Source organism: Sphaerodactylus townsendi, linkage group LG11 (genome assembly GCF_021028975.2).
Source record: "Sphaerodactylus townsendi isolate TG3544 linkage group LG11, MPM_Stown_v2.3, whole genome shotgun sequence".
NCBI classification, from domain to species: Eukaryota; Metazoa; Chordata; class Lepidosauria; order Squamata; family Sphaerodactylidae; genus Sphaerodactylus; species Sphaerodactylus townsendi.
This window is the reverse complement of record NC_059435.1, coordinates 49,061,823-49,086,422: the sequence shown is the minus strand read 5'-3', so window position 1 is coordinate 49,086,422 and position 24,600 is coordinate 49,061,823. Positions and strand designations below refer to the sequence as shown.

Here is a 24,600-nt window from a genome sequence, read left to right as displayed (position 1 = left end):
CCCAACTCCCATTTTATCTTTGCCACCCCCTTGTGAGTTAAGTCAGACAGTGAGTGAGTGGCTCCATGGTCTCACAATAAGCTTCATCCCTGATAACCAGGGCAACTATATGTGTGTGCTATACACAAGTACATTCTAGAAGGCTAGTATGATAAATTATTTTCTAACCTTGGAAAGAACACTGCAGTCTCTCAAAAAATTTATGGAGGCAATTTCTTGGGAAGTTATTGTTTTCCTTTGTGTTTACTACTCCAGTTATCACCAAGAAAAACTCACACTGGTCTTGTACAATGTAATACTATATTAAAGCTCAGAATATGGACACAAGAGCAGAAATGAGATTCGGAGAAATAATGTTCTCTAAACTTTGTAGGAACTTGGTTAGGCAAATTAAACCGTAATATGCTAATAGTTCCAGGTTTGGAAACTTTGGATTCTCTTTTTGAAAACACCTATTTTAAAACAAGCACATTTCAACGGTTACTTTATCCCTAACGGTTACTCACCCTAACCAACCACTCAGGGTAGTTGTGAGGCTATGGAGGGTGAAGAAAGAACTGCATTCGCACCCAGCTCAGCAACAGTACCCCTTGCACACCAAGGCAGATCACTGGCCTCGTCTGCTTTAATATTTGTTTAATATTTATTAATCTAATCTTGGGGGCTGTCAGTTCTCGAGTGGAAACTTAATGGGTGACATGGGAGGGGGGCTCAAAACTGATGTTGTTGTCAACTGGACTTCTAGCATGAACTCTTAGTTGAAAGAAACTGAGTGTGAATGAGAAAGATAGCTTAAATATATCCAGGGTGCCATCTTGTGGTTTCAGACTTAATTCATGACTTGAAAATAGAAGAAAACACTCCCGTTTTTAAAAACTGTGTTTACATTACGATTTGCACTTTCAGGCTCTCTGGTTATTTTATTAAAACATGGTATAGTTAATTTTCTAAATTATAATTCAAGACTGAAAACATCTTAAACCTCTTAAAATATATAGTACCTCCACAACCATATGGACCTCTATAACCTGTTCACATTACAAGCTTGTACAAGCTGCAAGTATGGGCATACATCAGTCTGTAAGAAATACCCAACCTACATTCACTTTGCAAATGAAACCTGGGGACCAATTCCTGGATAATTGCGCAGTTTTAATCACACATTCATCTGTACATGTCTTGAATGTAACCTGAGAATTATTCAATGCACATACCAAAAAGAAAAAGTGTACACTATACATGGATTGTATGTGTGTTCATTGCTAAAATTGGCAAGTCTTCCAATAATGTACAGGTACAATTACAGTAGTCATTTCTAAAGGATAGGCTTTTCATCAAAACATATTCAGTTGTTCTTGAAACACAAGATCCTGTTCCAGGCGCATCGCCAATGGGTCTTAATGCAAAAAAGACTTGGGAAGGACAACATCTGGGAACGTGAACAATGACCAAACACAGTTAAAAAGAGAGATCCTGAACCGTTAACAGTGGAAACAGGGAATTCCATTATGCTAGTGCTTTTTTGCAAGAAACATTGTACCAACTGAAATGTCCTCACCCAAACAACTAAGCAAATTTGGTCTGGGACCATGCCCCCAGTCCCCTGCCCTGATCAGGAGAAGCTCCAAGAGACTTTCCTAGGTCCCAGGGGTGCACAGGGTGGCAGGTGGTCGTAGAAGGCAGACCCTGCAAGACAAGGCAGCTCGCAGGGAGGAATCCTGCCCTGGGCCAAAGACCTAACAACAATAGAAAAAACTTGGGAGGCAGGTCAAGTCATGTCCAGGCATGGTCCAAAGATGTACTAGAAGCCCAGACCTTCAGCAAGCGGCCAGGAGCAGACCCAGAAGCCCAACTGAGGCCTCTGCCCCTTGCAGAAGTAACAGGGAAGAGGCAGGACCCAGCCTGGCTAGGAAGGAAGAGGAGGGGCAAGTGGGCTGGATGAGGGGGCTTAAAGGCTCTGCGGGCAGAGCTAGGGGAAGGAGCCCAAACTGGGAGGAGCCCAAACTGGGAGGAGACAATAAAAAGAGTGAGGGCATATTCGACTGAGGAGGATGCCCCCATGTAGCTACGGCCCAATTCAGGACCCGTTAGCCTTGGGAAAGCACCCAGATGCCCTAAGGCCAGGGGATGGCCTTCGGACCCTGGGGAGGGGCACCCTGGGCAATGCTGGGGCTCAGGGGCTCAATACAATTACGGTATATTATGTCCAAACACTCAAGACATAGAAGCTCCCAGCTTCTATAGTAAAAACAGTACTTGGTTTATCAACTTACAAGTGTCTTGCATTAACAATGAGAAGAACAGGTTACAGACAACAGACAACTATGAGAAACAGCAGAACTGCTACGGAGGGTCACTAGCATCCAGCAGGCACAGTGATAGTTGGGAAATTGCACTTAAAGGCTGCAGTCTCACACAATTACCATGCGATCCTAACAATGCTTCTTTGTAAATTAAATCCCACTGAATAAATAGAGTAGGATTTGGAGCAGACTTAGGATAATTTCCTTAGACTGATTAAATCCCCTGTTAATGTTTCACTGTGATTTGAAACACTCCCTGTAGACTAGATAGTAGCCAAAATTCCAGATCAATAGCACTGAGCAATGCCATGGATTTTAATGGGGTTTTTAAAGACTACACTGAGATTAAGTAGAATATAGGACTGTTTTAAGACATGCTGAGGCCCTATAGTATGTTTAGTTTAACAGAACCCATAACATTACTCTCCCCCACCCCATAATAATTTAATAATTTTAGTAATAGTTTTGTATTTAGAGGGCTTTCATAATTTCAGGCCCTAAACTGCAGTTTACTAGTTTGCACAAAAGTCCAGCTGCAGTAAAATAGAAACCCTGGTTTCAACAGTGCTTTTAAATCCACATGAAAGTCCCCCTTCATCTGAAAGGATTAGAATATTTATTCTTTAACAAATTGTTTGCTTGCTGTCCCTTCTGGGGTCTCAAAGAACCACATGGTAACAAGCCGCTTACAAGGAGAAACATTGGGAAGTTTATTCTTTTGGAGCCGATTTGTAATGCTGTAAAGTACGAGCAGATGGATCTGTGGCTTTGATCCATCTTGGCATCCAGTAGTGAGGGAGCCAATCAGAACGTCCCGGGTAATGCTTCTCAAAAATCTGGCGGTAGTAATAACCTTCTTTTGTTCTAGGAGGATTGAATGGAAACTTCGCCACCGCCTTCTCCAACAGACTCTCCTCAACCTGCACATGTAAAAGGAAATGAAATTTAAGCAACAAAAACTGCACTGTAAATGAGCTACAAGCAGAGATACCATCATCTCAATCTATTCTTTAACAGAGAAGAAGCTCGTGCCAATGGCTGACTTACAACGGATCACAACGAGGGAGCTGCTCTGATAAATAGGAACCCGTAACTCAGAATCATGTGGTCTACAAAAGATTTAGCACCAGTTTTCCCATGAATGTGCACTGTGTTCTAGGTTAGAAGTGGCCCGCTTCTACTTGCGTCCTGCATCTCCATCTACTCTTAAAAGGCACATATTCCGCAAAGGGCCAATCTGCTCCAGCGTCACTGTGCATGGCTCTCAAAGGACTGCCCAGAATGTACAACTTTCCCTGCTTCTTGAGACTGAAGATCGAGATTGTTGTGTGATAACCATGAGTGTCATACTATGATCTTCTTTTACTCATCAACAATTGAAATTTAAACTCTCTTTGCCAAGAATGTTTTCAAAAACATGATTCTAAAGAAAGAAAATAGCCTTATTATTATAAGATAGATGGAACTATTTTGAAAGGCTGTATTTAAAAGCTGTCTTTTAGCTGTGTGGTCTTCAGGGTTGCAAACTATAGCTTAGGATGGGAATACACACACACACACAGAGAGAGAGAGAGAGAGAGAGCTTGGGAATAAATAAACTACAGTTTGGGAATATATATATATACACACACATATATGCACTGACTGTGCTGAATTACATTGTGTAACTTGCCCTGAGTCTCAGTGAGAATAGCAGACTATAAATAGCATAAATAAATAAAAAAACACATCTACATTATGGAGCACTGCACCTGGCAGCGTTGCCCTCCATTATCATCTCAAGATTACCGCAACACACACTGGCTTGGATCCTGTCTAAAAGCTCTACATATGGAAGTATTTTCATCAATGGAAGCACAACTTCCCTGCCTTCCTCCTCCTCCTGCTGCGGTCCAAAATGCCATTCCTGGAGGCCAGATGATGCCAAGAATAGCTTCAGTGGTAGGAGAGTCTGAATTTTGCCATAGGAGGGGCAAACTGGCAAAATGCCAATTTGGTTTCACATGTTGCAATGTCATAGGCAGGACCCAACCCATCATGAGCAATTCCTTCACCTTCAATTTTATATATAAATAATTAGCGAATTTATTACAAAATAATTAGCGAATTTATTCCAAGTACAACATTGTACCTGAAGATCAATATAGTCTTGGAGCATTGAGAACCAGGATTTCTTGACAGAGGTTAATCCATCACTGAAGGCTTCTTTGGGTCTCCAGAGAATTTCCTTTGGCAATAAGTTTGTATCTTGAAAGGCCTCTCTCAAGAGATGCTTTTCAATTCCATTCTGTTAGAAAACAGATGCAGAAATGTCATCAATGTTGGCCACTAAAGTTTTACATTTTGAAAATTATTGTTAAAAATCCCTTCAGAAGAACCTCACCTACATAACATTTCATCCAACACAGCAAATGTTAAACATGCCCCACAGACTTCAAAGGTAATTGTATGGTTTTTCTTTTCCATGTTGGAGTAGGGCTGGGGAGACACAGGCCTATTGAACATGGAGTGTTTTCCTCAGAACTCTTTGCTGTGCAGTAGGGTCTCTTTGAGGGTCTCTGTTTATACATGAGGAGGCATCTCAATGTCTGCTGCACAGCATTGACGGCCCCCACTTCCAGGTTGATCCTGGTCGTCGCAAGATTGTTGTTAAAGCCCGTTAAATTTTCATATTGATATTTCTCTGTTATATCAATATGTTTGTGCTTTTCACAAAAGCTGGTCATAGATCCCCCAGAAATGCCCATGAGGAGTGCGGTGGTGGTGGTAGAGACCGGAAGACACAGAAACCCCAAAGCAAGGGAAAACATTGAGGTTTCCCTACTCTCACTAACCGTGCGCCTTTTCAGAATCTGCAGTGCTTTAACACAGAGCACAGTACAGAAATCTCTGCCCTGAAGGAAATGTTCCCTTGCTGTGGAATACAGCAGCAGTGTATAATCGGCCACATGTTGTGTTCTGACCTTGCCCTGAGACTTAAGGTGTGACTTTGGACCAATTGTCCTTTTTTCAGCTTTAATCTATCTGACAACACTAGTGTAAGAATCAAATGGAAGAGAGATAGTCATGGTTGGATCCTGTCCAAAATTTGAGCAGACAGAAGGCTTTCTGACTGCGAATAGGTGTTTCACCCCCTTCCAAAATGCTCCCTGAAATGTTGCTCCCAGCTGGTATTCAGATGTCTGATGCAGAAATGGAGAAATCAGGGATGGAAAGGCCTCACACACAAACATTTTAGGCAGGATCTAACCCCCTTGTAGGAAGGACAACATACAAATGCACTAAAATGCACTAAAATAAAATTCAAAATATGTCTCCTCAGTCACACCCACTGAAGTCAATTGCATCCATCATGGATTATCAAATCTCTGAATGGTTTGAGCCTGTATCCTTTGAAGATTATCTCTCACATACATATTAAGATCTAGCTCAGAGGTCATGGTTTGCATGCCCACATCCAACTCCCTACTTCGCGGTTAGCATTCATGCTCCAATACTGCTGTGGTTATCATTATTAGCTACAGTGATCTGCTGTTCAATTTATTTGTTCAATTTATATTGTGGATCTCCTAACCTTTGTTAACTGCCATATGGAGAATCAAAAAGACAGAGAATTATATTTTAACAATATAGTTGAAAAAGTGTTTACCTTTGGTATTCTGAGTTCTGCAGGCAAAGAAAGGTAATAAGAAGTAAACCGGTGATCCAAAAATGGAACTCTCAGTTCAAGGCTGAAAACAGGAAAAAATGAGGGAAAGATATCAAGGTATCAAGTCTCCGGTTGACAAATTTTACAACTGTCCTATTCCAATGGACTATTTTTGCTTATATATAAATTTCTGCTGCCTCAGAGGCTAGGATACGGAGTAATGGATTCAAGGTGAAGGAAAAGAGATTCCACCTAAACACTAGGAAGAACTTTCTGACTGTCAGGGCTGTTCGACAGTGGAATTCACTGCCTTAGAGAGTGGTGGAGTCTCCTTTGGAGGTTTTTAAACAAAGGCTGGATCAGCATATGTTGGGAGTGCTTTGATTGTGTGTTCCTGCATTGCAGGGGATTGGACTTGATGCCCCTTGTGGTCTCTTCCAACTCTAAAATTCTATGATTCTATGATTATCAATGTGTATAATTACAAATGATTCTATTACTAGGCAACCTGGGGTATCAATAAATCTTCATTCATCTTCCTCAAAGAACCACAAGTCCTAACTGCTTAATGAACATTCAAGAACCCATTTCATCTGAAGTCTAAACAGGTCCATGATGGATATCTGTAATTTGTAAGATTAAAGAGACATTGAAGATAAATGAAAAGAAGCTACTGATCTGGTGAATGGACTTTTCAATAGTACATGGATGGGAGATCACCAAGGAAGTCCAGAGTCACAAAAAAGAGGAAAACAATGACAAACCCCCTCTGAACATCACCTGCCTTGGAAACCCTGTGGATCAGCTGCAACTTTATGGCATTTTACACGCACACACAAAGCTAGTGATCCCAGCAGCTTTTCTCCAGGGCCCGAGGCAAAGAAAGGTGCTTCCCAGACCAGCTATCTAAAATGCTTTAGCTAGAGATGCCAGGGATTGAACTGGGTGAAACAAGACATGCACCACTGAGCTACTACCCCTCTCAACATCTGTGCAGTATCCATAAGTCTACAAAGGAGAATTACCCATTACCCGTGGGCAGCAGTTGTTCTGTCGGCTCGAAGAACATCAAAAAGATAGAGTTCTTTGAGGAGCCTCTCACTTTCCTCCATGGCATCTTCAGGTGTGGGTGCCTGCCACAAACACATGCACAGGAAATACATGAACATGCATACCCAAGCTATAGAAACACCACAAACAACAAGGCGGAGAAAGTCCTTCATGCTGACCCAAGGTATAATTAGTCCACTGCAGGAGGAACATCAGTAGTGCACTTCCCGCCCCCCTCCCCCATACTGATTCAACAATGTGTGTGTGACATTTGATTCCCATGTCAGTTTCAAGTATACCCAATAATGAATGGATAGCATTCTGTCTGTCTGTCTGGCCCCTTCCGCACACACTTTCAAACCACTTTCACAACTGTTTGCAAGTGGATTTTGCTATTCCGCACAGCTCAAAGAGCACTGAAAGCAGTTTGAAAGTGCATTATTCTGCATGTGCGGAATGAGCCTCTGTCTGTCTGTCTGTCTGTCTGTCTGTCTGTCTGTCTGTCTGTCTGTCTGTCTGTCTGTCTGTCTGTCTGTCTGTCTGTCTGTCTGTCTGTCTGTCTGTCTGTCTGGGGTGCTGTGTGGTTTCCAGGCTGCATGGCCGTGTTCTAGCAGCATTCTCTCCTGATGTTTCGCCTGAATCTGTGGCTGGCATCTTCAGATGATCCTCTGAAGATGCCAGCCGCAGATGCAGGCAAAACGTCAGGAGAGAATGCTGCTAGAACACAGCCATACAGCCCAGAAATCACACAGCACATCAGTGATTCCGGCCATGAAAGCCTTCAACAATCAATCAATCAATCAATCAATCAATCAATCAATCAATCAATCAATCTATCTATCTATGTATCTATCTATGTATCTATGTATCTATGTATCTATCTATCTATCTATCTATCTATCTATCTATCTATCTATCTATCTATCTATCTATCTATCTATCTAAGGTGCAAAGTATTTATGCTGATATATATACCAGCATAAATATAATGAGGTAAATGATTTAAAAAATGGTGCAACTTATATGTTTAGTGCCTGGTGCCTAAGATGGAAATGCACTTGAGGTCCCTTAAAACTCTGAATTCAGCAAGTACAAAAGTATGCTTTAGGATTCATGAGCAAATATTTATGCAAAGTGGAGTGTGGCACTTTCAGTGTATATTTTTCTTGTTAAAGGCAAAGAAATAAAAAGTCTGTTCACATGGAAGCGCTTCTTCACATGAGTCTCTCGTCACGGCATGTTCATACACAAGCAGCTATCATCACTACCCTAAGAACCAAGTGTACTCACCTTATGAAAGTAAATATAGCCTTGGGTCAGCTCATCTGACCCCTCCCCCGAAAAAATTACCACACTGTCTGTGTTCTTTCGAATGTATTTGGAGACCAAATACATACCTACAAAGATGACACAATTTCTACAGTTACATTGTGATTAAAGCATAGGAAGCCAGAAGCTTACAAAAAATCAGAAAGGACAGGACTCTTTCACAGCTTCCTGCTGCAGTCTAAATTTCTTTAGATGGACTCTTTCCACAAATAATATCAGAAATATAAAATAGATTCAGTGGCTTGGATACTATAAGAGATCTAGGACCAAATGGAAGACACATTCTTCTTGGGCAATGAGGGCAGGTCTGAGATTCCTACTGACCTGCCTTCTGAAGGGCTGCCCTGATACTCAACAGGCAGTTACCAGCAGGCACAAGAGGGAAGAGAGTTGTGTTCACGGTTCTTTCAACACAAGCTACCATGATACCACTTAGAGCTAGTAAGTCTTATTCAGAATAAAGAAACTAATGGACACATCAGAAACCCCAGTAGCCTGTCATTTTGGATTTAAGGATTAATGCTATGTGCACAGTACAAGTCCTTGTTTAGCTTAAGCTAAACATTTCTTGGGAGGAATACAGAGCAGAACGGAAATGAACATTTTATAACTCCACCCCCCCTCCCCAAACAACATGAGTAGAATAGTTTGTTACAATGAATTTGTACAATTGTAAACAATTAATCAACTCTTGGAAATCACTTACGAAAAAGGATTCATGTTGTAAAAGGACAATTATCAACTTCTCTGTCTTACTATGTTTTATGCTTTTTTCTCCTACTTTGTATCGAGGTTAAGATTTCCATTTAAATTCTATTTGATATTGTTGTAAGCCACTTCTGCATAAGCACATGGAGAAGCAACTGAATAAGGCACAAACAAACAGAAATGGGACACAGATACTGCTGGATTGGCAGGGGCAGGGGCGGTGGGGGAAGAGAGCAGGCTAAGAGCAGCAGATCAGGGTCTGGTAGATTCCATGCCAAGTTGCTCATCCAGGCTTCACAAATTCTCTTTCACTTTAAGATACTTATCTTCAAAAGAGGCATCTAAAAAAAATCTTACCTACTGAAGCTCGTATGGTTGTGATGTCATATGTTTCCAAGCAAAGTATAACATCTTCTAGTGCCTGGATCCCTTCTTCCGAATTAAAACTGACCTCATGGTGTTCACTGCCAATGTGAGCCGCTACCTGCCCACAACATTTTACATATTAGACTTGCAAAGAAGCTACAGTTGCATTAGACTATAAACTCATAATTTAATAAAACACTGTATTCCTTGGTCTGAACGCAACTAAAAATATAATTCTGCTCCAAAAGAGCCTCAGTACTGATCCATGGAGTTTTATATAGTGACTTTACAAAAAAACAAAAACAAAAACAGAGCAGTCTGTTTCTGCTTGGCATGGAGCAGGGAAATCAGCCATGCAAAGGTGCTTAATTTCCACTCCTAAATTATTTGAAATTCTCAGGTTTTACTTCCCACTTCTGGTATTTCATGAATAGTTAAACATGCATCATGAATTACAGCTCAATCCAGATGGGGGGAACAGGCTTTGGGTGCGGTGTAGGCTTGCAACCCAGTTGCCTCCTCCAGCAGCATAAGGGGTACTCCCACCAGCAGAGATGGCAAAGATGCCAGTATCTAGACAACCCACAGCTCCACAGTGGCCAAACCCAGAAGTGGATGGATGCTGGTGCAGGGATGGGCATGCTGGGGCATTCCTAGGGGTGAGATGACTTTAGTCGGTTTCCACCCGCGCTTTCAAGCCGGGAGCACCACAGCATGGGCCTTGGAGTTACACTACCCAAAAAGGTGGCATAACTCTGTCCTGCCCTATGAAAGCTTTTCAGGGGGCCAGCAGGTTTTTTTGTCGTTTATTTGCTGTCTCCCCAGGCAATTTTTGCTGCCTGGAAGTGCTCTAGAGGCATCACAGCAGTGCAGCAGTAGCAGCACCAACCCCAGCCGCTGGAACCCTGTGGATTGGTCTGCCCATGTCTAGAAATTTGTCTTTATTAAGTAAACAAAAAGCCAAGGTTCTCTGGATGGTGTATTTTATGCCTGTGATTGCAACCAACTCAGAGTCCTGTTATTTGGATAAATACTTGTTGCTGAAAATACCATTCTACCTTTCTAGCAGCCATAAGGTCAGGACTATCTTCCATTCCGATAGCAAAAGTCTGCAAAGGGTAGGGAAAGTCAGCTTCTTTCATCAACTTAAGAAGCACCGCAGCGACCAAGCTGGAATCCAAACCACCTATGAAAAAGATATTGGTTTTGATGTCAACCTTGTAGGTGATGTGCAAAATATATATAAAAGAACAAAACAGAAAGAACTACAATGTGTTTGTGGGCATCACTATCTGATCCATCAAAGGAAAATCTCTCCTCAGCACATAAAATGGATATTTTGTGTCAATGACACTTAGGGGCTTTCCGCACTGACAGAGTTGTACTCTGTACTCTGTACTCTATCTAGGTTCACCTCAGTGTATCCGCACTGCAACTGAGCTCAACGTTGTTTTGTCTCAGTTCCCCCACCTCAAAACTGCGACATCCCTGTCGCCGGTTAAGTGAACTTCACACCTTTCTGCTGGAACAAGGTAGATACAGCTTCGAAGCTTGAAGTCGTGGACCCTTGCATCGAAAGCGACACCTCATCCGTTCAACCAATCAGGAGCCGCTTTTGTGGCATGCGCAGAACGGGAGAGTCATGGCGGGCATGTAACTGTAGAAGCTACGGCTTCATAAAAACTGTAAAAAAAAAAAGAACGCTCCCGTTTCCCATGGTAACACAAGCTCCAATCACCATTGAGGAGCGAAACAGGCACCAAGATGATCCCGCCCACTTAGCTCAGTTCCAGGGGGCCAAGTAAGTTGCTGTGCAGACAGCCTGGAATCGCACCCCACTGAAGGGAACCAAGTCGACCTTAGCTCCCTTTTGTAGTGCGGAAAGCCCCTTAGAATCATAGAATTGGAAGGGACCACAAGGGTCATCCAGTCCAACCCCCTGCCATGCAGGAACACACAATTAAAGAACTCATGACTTGGCTAGAGTCACCTTGAAATGCCACCTCATTTTGGAGTTCTGTGCAGTCTTCATACAGTTCACATTCCTCCATCATGCCACCCACCAAAATAAATACACCACTGATAGATAAGTATCTCGTGGCTATTATTTGATCTTCCACATGCAGCTCAGGTCATCTTCCATCATTTGCCCCAATTTTGTAACATGTTTATTTATACCCCACTTCTCTCCCCAATGCAGCCAGAACATCTTACATAGTTATCCACACCTCCATTTTATCCACATAACAATCTCTGTATGTTGAGAAAGTCAGTGGATCCAACCATGCTTCAGGAGCCTTCCTTTTGCTTCCTCTTGCTGAAGAAAACTTCTTTAACTGAAATGGCTCGTCATCAAATGGAAGAGCCACAAGACGGAGGATGACTCATTAAGCTGGAAGAAAGCTTCAAACTACGTTCAGTAGAGTAGTAGAGTCCACCCCAGTAACTGTTCCAAGGTCACCCAGTAAGCATCCATGTCTGACCTGGGTCAGGTCTGGGTCCCCCAGATCCTAGTGACACTCTAACCACTAAAACATGTTACTCGATTCCTTCCACTGCATAAGCCAAGCAATGAAATAACATATACATTTCAAGCTGTCATGTACTTAAGAAGAATTTACCTTAGCTTTGATCACCGTAAAAAGCACTACACAATTATAGTGAATTATTTGCTCTTCTAAATTTAAACAAAAAGTTAAGCGTTGGAGTCTATGACTCATTTACAGCCCAATTTAGACAATAGAGGCGGCTGGGGATGGCACTGCTAGCATGCCACTCCACCACCTCCAAAACGTTTTCCAGAGGCGTGGGGAGGGAGAAAATAGCAAAAAACTATCCCGGCCACTGGAAAACCCTCCACTGGGGCCAAAAATGGTGGCGTAAGTCCAGGGCCAGGGCTGAAGCACAACAGGCTGTAAACCCGGGTGGGAGCCAATTAATGTTGGCTCTGTCCCAGGAACTCCCCAGCCCCCCAGCCCCCCCCCCCACACACACACACACCAGCATCCAGCACAGCACTGCCGTGCCAGGACTTCCGGCTTCTGTGGCAGCGGAGCTGAGGGGCACCTGGCTGCCCGTGTATCAGGTTCTCCTCCTGCACATTTGCTCCTTGTGCAGGCAGGGTGAGCACTCGAGCTGGCACAAGACTGCACTAGCTTCACAGGTAGGTCCTCCCCCATCCCCTGGATTGGGCTGCCCATGGAAAGAACTTGTAGAATTAAACTTTCAAATTGTTGTGTTTTTTAAATCTATGTTTCCTTTAAATTGTTACTAAATAAAAGATGTCAGTAAAGGAATAGGATAAGATGCATCACAAACATCCTGCAGACAAATGTACTGTATCAGGGAAGACAAACATAGTATTAGTTATTTTTACCTGATAAGAGACAACCAATCCTTCTGTGTGACATCAACCGTTTCCTAACAGCATTTTCAAACAAAATACGAATGTTGCTTTTCACTGTTTCAATATCAAAACCTATCAAACAGCAAGAGGGAAGAGAGTTTACAGAAGTAGACAAAACAAGGGTGCATAGTTCAACATCAACTATAGTGACTTCAGTCATGGTTATTCCAGCTTTAATATATTAAAAGAAGCAGCAGTGGCATAGTGGTTAAGAGCAGGTGCACTCTAATCTGGAGGAACCGGGTTTGATTCCCTGCTCTACCGTCTGAGCTGTGTAGGCTTATCTGGGGAATTCAGATTAGCCTGTACACTCCAACACATGCCAGCTGGGTGACCTTGGGCTAGTCACAGTTCTTCTGAGCTGTCTCAGCCTCACCTACCTTTCAGGATGTTTGTTGTGAGGGAGGAAGGGAAAGGAGTTTGTAAGCCCCTTTGAGTCTACTATAGGAAGGGGGACATAAATCCAACTTTTCTTCTTCTAACTACCATACTGAAAACCTCAGTATGTTCACTGAACAATCAGGGAGGCTTCCACAAGGATTCTCTCATATAAGGGTGATCTTCCATAGTAGTCCAGCTGCTGATGTGACTGCATGAATTTACCTTGCAACACAGATTCCAAACAGCAGAGGGCGATCAATTTTCTCTCCGCTGTAAGTGGAGATTTCACTTTCACACCTGATGTGCAATGAAGCCCCACCCCTGGTGTGTTTACCCAAGATTCTCCATTCACCCTCTTTTAATTTCATTTATTTTGAGATGCAATGGGTAAAATAGGGCTACAAGAATTTAAATACGTTTAAAAATACATTTGCAAAGATACTTCCAATGATCCTTTCTCTCCCCCACAAAAAGGACAGGATGAGTTTTGAGCGATTCTCTTGTTTGTTTGTTTGTTTGTTTGTTTGTTTGTTTGTTTGTTTGTTTGTTTGTTTTAATCCACAAGCATTAACAACACTAGACAGGAATAACACAAGTCCTTTATAGCCTTAAAAATGTATAATCCCCTCCCCATCTATCATTTTTATTTCAGAATTTAAAAAAATTGAAACAGAACTCATATACTTTCTGCAATAATTTTTAAACATCTTGCAGTATATCGAAGAATTTGCTTCTAAAATTAAAGGGGTCTATAATTATTTGAATGTTATTGCATTTTTTTAGTATATAAATTAATTTAATCATAATATGAATTTATTTCAGTTTCTATATTTGTAAGGACAGCCCTGAAAAGTAATCTTTCTTCCAGAATCCAGGAAATGCCATTGAGACTGCTGTAATTAGAGTTAGCAAAATAACTTGAAACTTTCTTGGAATCATAGAGACATAAGTGGTAGTACTTCTGGCCTTAATGGAACATCTAAACCTAGGCCCAGTTCAACTTAGCAATTATTAATTTCCAGAACAACTTTGGGCGTGAACAGATCTATCATGTGTGGATAAAATCAGAATTTAGCACCACCTCAGACTAAAAGGTAGGTGTTTCCCTTCCATTAATTTCTGCAGGGGACTGGCCCTTTGCAGACATCTGCACAATAAAGAATAACTGATAAGGGCTTTTTCATTACACGTTGCAGTTTCCCCTTCAAACACAGGAGACTGCTTGTGCCAATAGCACCTTGCCCAGGAGACATTGGGTTTCTTGCAAGTAAAAAATAAAGCAGATTTGTGGTTGTGTGTATGTGGAAGTAGCAGGCTGTTAACAGTCTGTACACAAATGAAGAATGACATTATGTGGAAATATGGGGGGAAACCGATAGCAGTCAGTCATGTTTAAGTCCAGTGGGTGAAATATGGGAAGTCTCTGGTTTGGAAGCAGCCCAGGTTACATAGGCAAAGTTAAAAAATTGTGGTCCAGGCAAAGTGAATTCCTGCTGGGAACATTGTGGCTGCTGGCCCTAGCTGGGGGTGCATTTATTATAATTTGTAAACAAGAGTGTAGAAGCATGCACATTTAGTGCACATAATCAGTACACTACATGTGCCAAAGTTCCTGACCGCAAGGGCAAAGTGCCCACATGTAATTTCTTTACACATTTCAGCAAATGACAGCACAATCTTAAAGGGGGAATCAAGCCACTTAGGAGGTGATGTGGCCCCAGTCCTGGCATAAATACCACTTGGCTGGCACATAGGCACACACACCAGTACTGGGGAACTGAGTGGAAGTGTGATGCACCAGCATTGAAGTGGGTATTCCCAGCTTTAGTGGGTTTCCGGAGCTCTTTTGGTTTGGGAATGCCCCTATTTGCCAGCGTAGACTTATGCTGACAAAATCAGTGGGGCATTATGCTGCATATGCCACTTTCACAGGGGAAGGGGCAGCATCACTGTTGATTTGCTGGTTACAGCACAGCAAGCCTTGCGACTGTGCCATGGCTTTGTGGTTCCCAGCGTAACTACCCCCCACTAAGGACTGGACTGCCCATTACTTCAAATGTGTATGAGGGGAAGGGCAGGAAAATGATACCTCATTCTCTCCTCTGCACATTCTGTCTCCCCAAACAGTAACTTGTGAACAATTCTGTGTTCACTGAGGTTTATGGAAACCAGTTCCAAGTTTGCAGTTACCTGAGGATAGATTTTGTAGTGTGTCATAATTAGCATGTAGAGGTTTATCTTTAGGGCCATGGAATTTTACCAGTTCCACTGATCCAACTTTGCCATTTGCTTTTAGATCCAACACTTCATAGTGTCCTGGAAGGAAAGGGTCGACTTTTGGAGGAAAAGACATCGAGTGCTTCAAGCTGATAAGACCTACACAAGAACAGATAGTGACAAGAACACATGGAAGTTCATTTTTATCCAAGTTGTGATGGAACGTCCACCATAGCAATATTTAAAAATACCTACACCAGCAGACAAAGCCACCTAACTGATAAAGTAAAGAAAGATGTTAGACCGGATGTTATGTTATAGAAATAACATTGTTGGAAATCTGCATGAAGCTGATTGTCACCCTCCAAAATTGCTGACCTTCTCGTAGCAGTTTTATTATATGCAGACGAGACAGTCTTACCTTCCAGGATCTCAGTAGGAATTAAGAGAATTTTAAATAGTTTAGCTTAAGCAAGAAAACTTAACGATCAACTACCAGAAAACTAATACAATGGATTTTGGAACAATTCCAAAAGCCAAGGGTTTGGAAGTTGAACAGTCATACATTGGAACAGGTACAAAAGTATAAGTATTTGGGGGGTGATTATTCAGGCATCCAACTCCAGGGTAGCCCGAGGCAGACTGCGGAGAAAATTTCACATGTAATTCCTTCAAATCAGGCAAAGGCATTTCATACCTACCACTTGAGAACTATATCTGGCTCAGACTTCGGCACAATTTCTATGCAGGCCTTTTCTTGGACCTCCTGACCCTTGCTTTATATCTTTAGAATGAACTCAATCCAAATTTTTTAAAGCTGCTCTCCAGACACTTAGATATGCCTGAAATGCTATGACACGACTTGACACAAGTATGCTTAAAATGAAAACCAGGATCTGCCTCTTATCTCTGAATGTATGGCTCAAAATAAAGATTAGACCACAAGGACTGCTTCCCTGATCCTTCAGGATACTTTTCAATCTATATGGCTAAAAGGAATGGGGGGTGGGGCTGGCACTTTTAGGGTTTTCTCCCTACAGGGGCTAAGATTATCCAAAGTTCAGGCAAAGCAAACCAAGAATTCAAAGACACAGGACCCTTCCGCACATGCAGAATAATGCACATTCAATCCACTTTCACAACTGTTTGCAAGTGGATTTTGCTATTCCGCACAGTAAAATCCAGCTTCAAAGTGCACTGAAAGTCGATTGAAAGTGCATTATTCTGTGTGCGCAGAAGGGGCCAAAGAAAGAGAGAATTATATAGCTAGCTCTTTTGCCTTCCTATCCTTATCATCTGAAAGATACACCTTAACTCCAATTGCTTATCTTTCTTTCACTGAGGTAAATAATTATAGACGAGCCTTCACACTAGCCAGATACTCGACTGCCAACAGCAGTCATGCCAACATGACTCATGCCAACAGCAGTCTTGGAGGGTAGATACGATAAGGTTCAATTATCAAAGAGACTTCATCAATGTGCATTAGAAGAGGTAGAATCTATCAACCATGTTTTATTTCGCTGTACTCTAAGGGCTAATTTGCACATGTCATTTATTAGTTAAGATACCAATGCAAATGCAATGCATGAAAGAGGCACCTGCACTAGTTATTAATTTATTTCTACCTGTTTTATTGAGCCTCCAAGTGGATTACTTGAGGAATTATGCTTATTTTTTTATTTATACCTTCCAGCAAACATCCATGGCACAGCAGTGATTCAAATCTGGTTGTCACAGGTCCTAGTCCAAGACTCTATCCAACCACCATGCCACATCATGTTACTTGCTTCCATATACAAATTTATGCAACACTAAACTTGGAATCGCTCTGTATATGGAAATTATAGTGAGATATTGTTCTTATGAACACTAGCCAGATGATCTTTCCAGATGCAGAGGGATTCCTATGAGATTCCATTTTTCTTTTTTCTACGTCTTCTGTACCATTCTGTAGCATGTACATGAAGTAATTCAGCATGCTAAGATGTTACAGGTCATTGAATGACTGCATGCCACCCATACCCTTGCTCAGCTTTGTCAAAGAACTTGAACTCAGAGGACTACACAGGAAGCACACACCTTCCCATTCCCCATACTCACCAAGCCTGCCAAATACACACATTCATCATAGATGGTGGGAGGAGAAATGCAGTTCCATCATGTTTTGTGGGGAATAGTACATGATAAACTCAATCAAGCTCAATCAAACTCAATCAAACTCAAATCATATTTATTTCTACTAGGAATCAGGCAATTTAAAAAAAATAGTAAATACCCACTTGGCAATAGGTCTCTCAAAATCAATCCCATAGTTAATTTTATGTGTTCTTTTTGTGGAAATCTTTGCTTTCTGAGAAAGACCTCACAACTAGATCAAAGCCAGTTATTGCAGACAATGGGTGCTTTTCTAAAACTGAACCATGAGCTACATAATGCTTGGAAATAAAACTCAATTTCATCCAACAAAAACACGTCAACAGCTACATTCATGGAGACAGAAAATTGAACAAGTTACTTCACAAATTAAACAACCAAGGTTATGTATATATTTGTTGGCTCAAAGTTGTGAAGACAGGTCATATTTTTACTGCATTATGACAAATCCAAGACTAAAATTACCTTTTGCCTCAGAGCAGACACCAAGGAATCCATCATCAGTCAAGACCTTAAAAAGGGGTCTGACTCCATACGTATCTCTTCCCAGGAAGACTTTCCTGTTTGCCGTGTCCAGCAAAATGAAGGCAAACACGCCATCGAGCAAGGAGGCCGTCTGCTCTATTCCTCCTCTGTTGTAAAGATGAAGGATTACCTCTCCATCTACCAAAGTCTGGTAATCAAATCCAAGCTGTTTTTGCAACTAAGGAAAATAATTTTTAAAAAAGAAAATTAGAATTCAAAGACTGACCTTGAAAGCAATAGTTATTGTTGGAGGTGGCAAGGTGTAGCGGGCAAATGAATTGAGAAGAAGACCCAGTAGGGACGGGTCAGTGGTCAGCTAGATGGGGTTGGAAGGTTAGAGACCCCTTGGTCCTTTTGTGCCATCTCTGGCTTGTCCTTTGATTGATATTCTCAGGTCTAATTTCCTCCTTTTTGGAGGTTAAGAGTTCAGCAGGCTATCTCTGTCTGCCCTCTTTCCTATCTGAAATGTTGTTCTCCTAATAAACATTAACTTTTTAAAATTCTTTAATCAATGTGTTGACACCTCTGCTGTGCAGTATTTGCCAACTTATGGGTTATGGGTCCAGACTCAACTACACTGATCTACACTAGACTCAGTACAACAAGCAAGCAGAGACAAAGGGAGTTAAGATGATCACCTCCTCTGGAGATCACCATGGACTCCCCATTGAGCCATTAACAGAAATGAATTCTGTCACATGCTGCCTCCACATCAAAGGAATTCTACAGCAGGAAAAGTTATGGAGCTTCCTTCCTGTCAGAAATGTACCAGCAAGCAACATGGCATAAGAAAAATGATCAGCCATGAGGTATCATATGTTCAACTATCTCTAATGACTTGCTAATGAACATAGCTGATTTTAACGAGCCAGAGATGTGGGCTGAATTGGATAAATTACTAGGGAGGAAGTCACAAGAACAATAATATTCTTCCAGAAGGAGATGTTTACTGCCTGCGGAGGGGGGGGGCGGGTTGGAGAAACGTATAGTTGAAATGCTTAAATTATCTGACAAACTGAAAACAGGAGAAAAAACAATCGATAATCAGGATCTGATATTGATGTTGCTAATTTCACTGCCCAAGAATTATTAACTTTTGTTGCTATAATACAAAACAAGGAAAATCTACCCTTGACAGAGCCTACAGGAAATGTAAGATGGAGCCAAATCATTTCCTAGTGAGACAGAGCAGGTTTTCCAGAAACTGTCTTACATTTCTTCTTGCAAATTTCTGGTTCCCAGAAAGCAAGGTAAAATTACACTGGCTTCTGCAAAGCAGCACAGAGATAGCATGAAACATGAAGGTGGAAGCAATCCAAGTTGTGCTGTTCTAGTTTTGAATGTCCTGCACTGAGCCGGGAATTGGAGTAGATTATGCATTCCAACTCTAATTCAGCTATATTAACTATGATGTCCTCCCTTTCTGCACATATGTTCTCCTGTTCTCTCCTGTTAGAGCACTTGTTTTTCCTTATTTTTTTTGCTCTCAACTTTGGGCAACAGTTAAGCAAACTATTGTTGAAGGCTTCCATGGCTGGAATTAACTGGGTGTTGTGGGTTTTCCAGGCTTTGTAGCCATGGTCCGGTAGTTTTTGCTCCTAATGCTTTGCCTGCATCTGTGGCTGGCATCTTCAGAGGCATATCACAGTAAGCTACATTTCTCTCTGAGGTACAGTGTGGAGTGATTGTCACTTCACACTGTGCTATGGAGAGAAATACATCTTACCATGATATGCCTCCGAAAATGTCAGCCATAAATGCGGGCAAAACATTAGGAGCAAAAAGTACCAGACCACGGCCACACAGCCCAGAAAACCCACAATGCCCTTTTAGCTGTCTTGTAGTCCCTCCCAAGAACATGAGGGATTTTATCCAGGTTCAGAATTATTTTTAAAAAATTCTTAAGCTACCTTCTTCCCAAAACCCCTAAAACAGTGAGTGTTTAAAGGCAGTGATAACACAGATCAGTTCAGCAGAACTAAAGAGGCATAAGAAATTCCATATGAGATACCATAAGGGGCACCTGGGTAAACATAGTTTTAATCTGTTTTCACCTGTGTGTAATTGTAGATTTCTCCATTGTAACACAGCCACAAGTAGGGAAACTTCTTCACTCGTAGAGGTTGCATTCCATATAGCTGGTCAACAATCGCCAAACGATGGAAACCAAAACAGCAGTTCGTAAATCCATTGACGTTTTCAAAACGAAAAGCATCTGGGCCTCGGTGGCCTATTTTCATAGCACTGAGACACTGAACTGAGAGGCATTCGTCACTTCCAAAAAGGGCCCAGATGCCACACATGGTGATTTCTACTTAATGCTGCGGAGAAATAAATAGAGGGGGCGAGGACACAGTTTTATTAGGACTGCTAATCGAAAGATCTGGGATACCATTTCTCTACCGAAAGTAATCAGGAATTACTAGCAGCTTATTACAGCAAGAGAACATTATACAGACGACTTTATCTAGCATGCCTGCCAGAAGTTTGGGAATGTCCACATTTCTTTCAGAATTCTCAAAACCAACACAGTTGCAGATATTGGGTTGGATCCAACCATCTTTCGAACTGGTGAGAAAGTTTTGGGAATTACAAAAGTATGTCATAACCAGTCATGAAAGTGTTAACCATCTGTTCGTATGTAAACAAGATGCTGAGGTTCCATTAAAAGGAGCTGACTTACTGGTTAGGCATTGGTCATTTTAGCAGCCACTGACTACATGCATAAGAGTACGTATACCTAAGGTTACCTTAGGCCCATTATACATCGAAGGCTTATCTCACAGCTGAAAGTTGTACAGTGGACTTGCAGTGGGCTCTCCTCAGGTTTTTCTATTTACACATGAGTAGGTTGCCCACAGTTTTTCTGTCGGCCACTCCTTCTCCCGTTTCTCTTAACTCAATCCATCAACAGTCTTAAAGGAACAGAGCTCATTACACAGGGAAGACCCCCCTCCCCTTCCTTTCCCCTCCCCTCCCCACACAAACACAAACACACACATACACACACTGAGGGTTTGTTGGCATGAAGTCCTCCAGGTTGCTGTTAACGGGCAGAAGTGCTACTCTGCCAGGTGGGACTGACAATATCACCCGCTGCCTGCAGCATCCCCATGTGGCAGGGTCACCTGTCCTGTCCCTATCCTGGTTCCTCTGGTGGCATCTGCAGGCGGTGCTGGTCCATGGCCTGGCTCTGGGAGCAGCAGTGGTATAGTGGTTAAGAGCAGGGGTACTCTAATATGGAAGAACCAGGTTTGATTCCCCGCTCTGCCGCTTGAGCTGTGGAGGCTTATCTGGAGAATTCAGATTAGCCTGTGCACTCCAACACATGCCAGCTGGGTGGCCTTGGGCTCTCAGTCCCTCCTACCTCACAGGGTGTTTGTTGTGAAAGGGGAAGGGAAAGGAGTTTGTAAGCCCCTTTGAGTTTCCTTACAGGAGGGAAAGGGGGGATATAAATCCAATCCTTCTTCGTCTTCTTGGAGGTGAAGCCCCCGGGGGCCTAGGACGGCGGTATGGCCCTCTTGGCTACGTGGAGCACAGAGGTTGTTGAGCGGCAGGCCAGTCATGGCTTCTCAAGCCTGTTATTATATTATAATATAATACTGTCATTATATTGATAGCAGCATCTGGAGAATCAGGAAGGAGCTGTCAGCATGGGAGGGGGGCAAGGGGAAAGGTGTGCGAGTGAGGGCTGGCTGTGGGTGGAGGGAAGAGGTCTAGGGAAAAGCTCTGCCCACTGGCAAATCGGTTCCACTCTGGCGAGGAAGCAAAATTAAATTCGTGCTACAAGTGGTTTCACTTGTTGCATAAAGAGTGGAAAATGAAAGTGGGGCTGGAGGAAACGTACGTACAAGAAATCTTGCCGCAGTGGACATTCACCTCCACCATAACGCAAACATGTGTGTAATCGACCTTAGTTTCTTTGTTTTGTAGCAGTGTGCCTGTTTGAGACGAGCGCAACAATGTAGCCAGTATACAGTACAGTTTACTCTTTTCTCCTCCATGTTTACCTTTCCTTTCAGCTAGTAAGCTTATTAAGCAACTCACTGGTATCTAGGTCATTACGACTTTTTTATTATTCTTGGCATATACTAAAAAAAAGGAAGAAAGAAGTTCCTTTTGCCCACCAAAATGACTATGCGAGAGATATCTGCATGTACAAAAGCCACCTGGCACAGGGGATAAACTCAAGAGGGAAACCAGATGAGACTGAGTGGAAAAGGCTAGCTGGATCGAACCCTGTGGATTGGCTCTCATGGATCCAGCCTCTGCTGGCAACCCTATACAGGCAAAAAGCGTTAGAGCACAGAAGGAAGCAGTTTTCTGGCAAATTTCATAATTTTTAAACCGCATTGCCCATGTTTTGCAGTCTGGCAAAAGCTGTCAAAAGCAATTTGCATAACTGACCGCATTTGACTTCTGTGTAGCATAAAGCAGTTGTTCACCAAAACTGGCAGTCAACAAAGGACAAATCGATCCTTTCAGTCCCGCAGCTGTCTGTCCATACAATACAATACACACGCTCTATTATACTCACACAAAGTAGAAACATGAAGCCTTGGGAACACTGGGAAGTTCTGGGAAAACGTTTGCCCAGGACACTTAGAAAAAATGTTTTCCAAAAGAAAAACTGAAAATTTGGGGAGCTGTGAAAAACATTTTCTCTTTTGGAAAAATTACACAGTGCAATTCAGTACCAAACAGTACAATTTTGTATGCTAAGAAATTACGGATGCTATGCTGTTAAAGCAGTAAAACTCAATTTGTATCGATGAGAAACTAAAGTATATATTTCAGTTTTCCTCCAAATTTCCATTTTTTCCAGGGGAAAAAAGTTTTCCTCCCTGCATAGCGTCAAAATGTGTTAATTTCACATTTCTTTGTAAGAATAATAAAACTTTTCAAAATATAAAATAACTTTTTCCCAGCTCAAGACATTTGCTGGTCTTTGGTCACACATATAGAGTGACTTATTATTTTTTTAAAAAAAATCCTTGCAGGGTTCAATACAAGCTATAATACAAGTTATCAGTGTTCACAAGGTGGGGCTGCTGCCATATGATCAGGTGGACCTTTAAAAGGAATGAATAAAAACAAAACATTTCCATAACTTCTACACTCTTGTCACCAACGTATCTACTAGTGTCAAAAATTTACACCCTAAAGAACAGACATTTTAAAGTTCCATTAGAGGTTGGCAAATATTGAGAATGTTGCTTGGAGCTAGGAATACTGACATGAAAGGAACTTTAGCTAGTATTTCAGAATACCTTAACAGAGTTAAATAACCCGGTCTCAGTCATCACTTTTAAAAACCTGATTGGCCACTTAAGGTGCTTGATAACTGCCTAAATGGTGAAACTGTCTAGTGAGGAATATATCTTGATTTCAAAGGTGAGAAGGGCAGAAACCAGAGGTGGGATCTAACTAGTTCTCACCACTTCTCTAGAAGTGGTTACTAATTTTTTCTGAGTGCCAAGAAGGGGTTACTAAAGCAACCTCCCTGCCCAATAGGGAGTGGAGGTGCGAGTGTGCAGCAGCGCCACTGTTTGAATCCCACCATCATCGGAACCTGTTATTAAATTTTTTGGATCCCACCACTGGCAGAAACTATTTGGAAGATGAGGCGAACGTTTGTCACGTTATAAGTTTGCAAGGGAGGGGTCTTCCTGTTTTCCCACCTATGACAGCTAACCTGTAAAAGTTTCAAAGTTCTGCCAAAACTTCCTCCCTGCCCCCCGCCCCATCACAAAACAGCCTCTGAGGTGGGATCCACACACCCACGGATGAAGAGCTATTCCAGTAAATCAGTTCACAGCCGGAGTATTCCTGGGAAACCTAGCAGGTGAACGATGAGGTCAGAGCTATGTCTAAGGTTCCTGACACATTTGCTGCGTCTTCCCCCCCTCCCCTCTCCTTAAGGGCCAGATCAGAAAGTCAACAGGTGCAGCTGTGAACAAGCCAGGAGTTCTCCCCAAAAGAGACCAATCCCAAACTTCTAATTTGCCCGAGGCGGTTTCCCACCTGGCGGCATCGCCATGCCTCTAAGCGCTCCCTCTGCATTGTCACCTCCGCTCGGCGCAGGCTCTCCCACTAGGCAACGCTACCTTTGCAGTCCAGATGGGATCGCAGATCGGCTGCCTCTGCACATTAACCTCGTGCCGCTCGCCGAGGCTAAGCAAAAAAGAAAAAAAAAAGCGGAAACCAGCCGCCTCCGTTGCAAACCCGGCCCAGCCTCGCCTCAGACCTCGTGCAACGCAGAGCCGGATTTCATCATGCAACGCTCGGCTCCGCTCCGCCCCCGGCTCCGGTTTCTCAGCCCAGGTCTGCAGACAGAGCTACCATGGTTTCCAGGTCGGCAATGATGTCTTGGCTCTGCTTTCCCTTGCTGGTGGAGCTTGAGAGGCGAGACGCGTTCCGATCCTGTGCATGTTCACTGCGAATTAAACGCCGCTGCTTTTCCGCATAGAAAATGCCATCCCAACGGAGCCTACCATGCCTGCGATTCC

The 24,600-nt window shown here is 42.5% G+C and overlaps 1 protein-coding gene across 2 annotated transcripts; it reads right to left on the bottom strand.

Annotated features, from left to right (window-relative positions):
- Positions 1 to 900: 900 nt before the first annotated feature.
- Positions 901 to 24,336, bottom strand: ASNS (asparagine synthetase (glutamine-hydrolyzing)). Of its 2 annotated transcripts, none has more exons than XM_048511683.1 (12): positions 24,116 to 24,336; positions 20,146 to 20,412; positions 18,032 to 18,269; positions 15,383 to 15,568; positions 12,782 to 12,883; positions 10,464 to 10,591; positions 9,397 to 9,523; positions 8,293 to 8,399; positions 6,985 to 7,085; positions 5,953 to 6,034; positions 4,435 to 4,590; positions 901 to 3,223 (listed from the first exon to the last, which is right to left on the bottom strand). In XM_048511683.1, exons 2-12 carry the CDS (start codon positions 20,392 to 20,394, stop codon positions 3,014 to 3,016), a joined length of 1,686 nt encoding a protein of 561 aa, XP_048367640.1. In that variant the 5' UTR covers positions 20,395 to 20,412; positions 24,116 to 24,336; the 3' UTR covers positions 901 to 3,013. The 2 variants fall into 2 exon arrangements, with proteins under 2 accessions (XP_048367640.1, XP_048367639.1); XM_048511682.1 differs by having other exon boundaries at positions 24,199 to 24,336.
- Between the last annotated feature and the right edge of the window lie 264 nt (positions 24,337 to 24,600).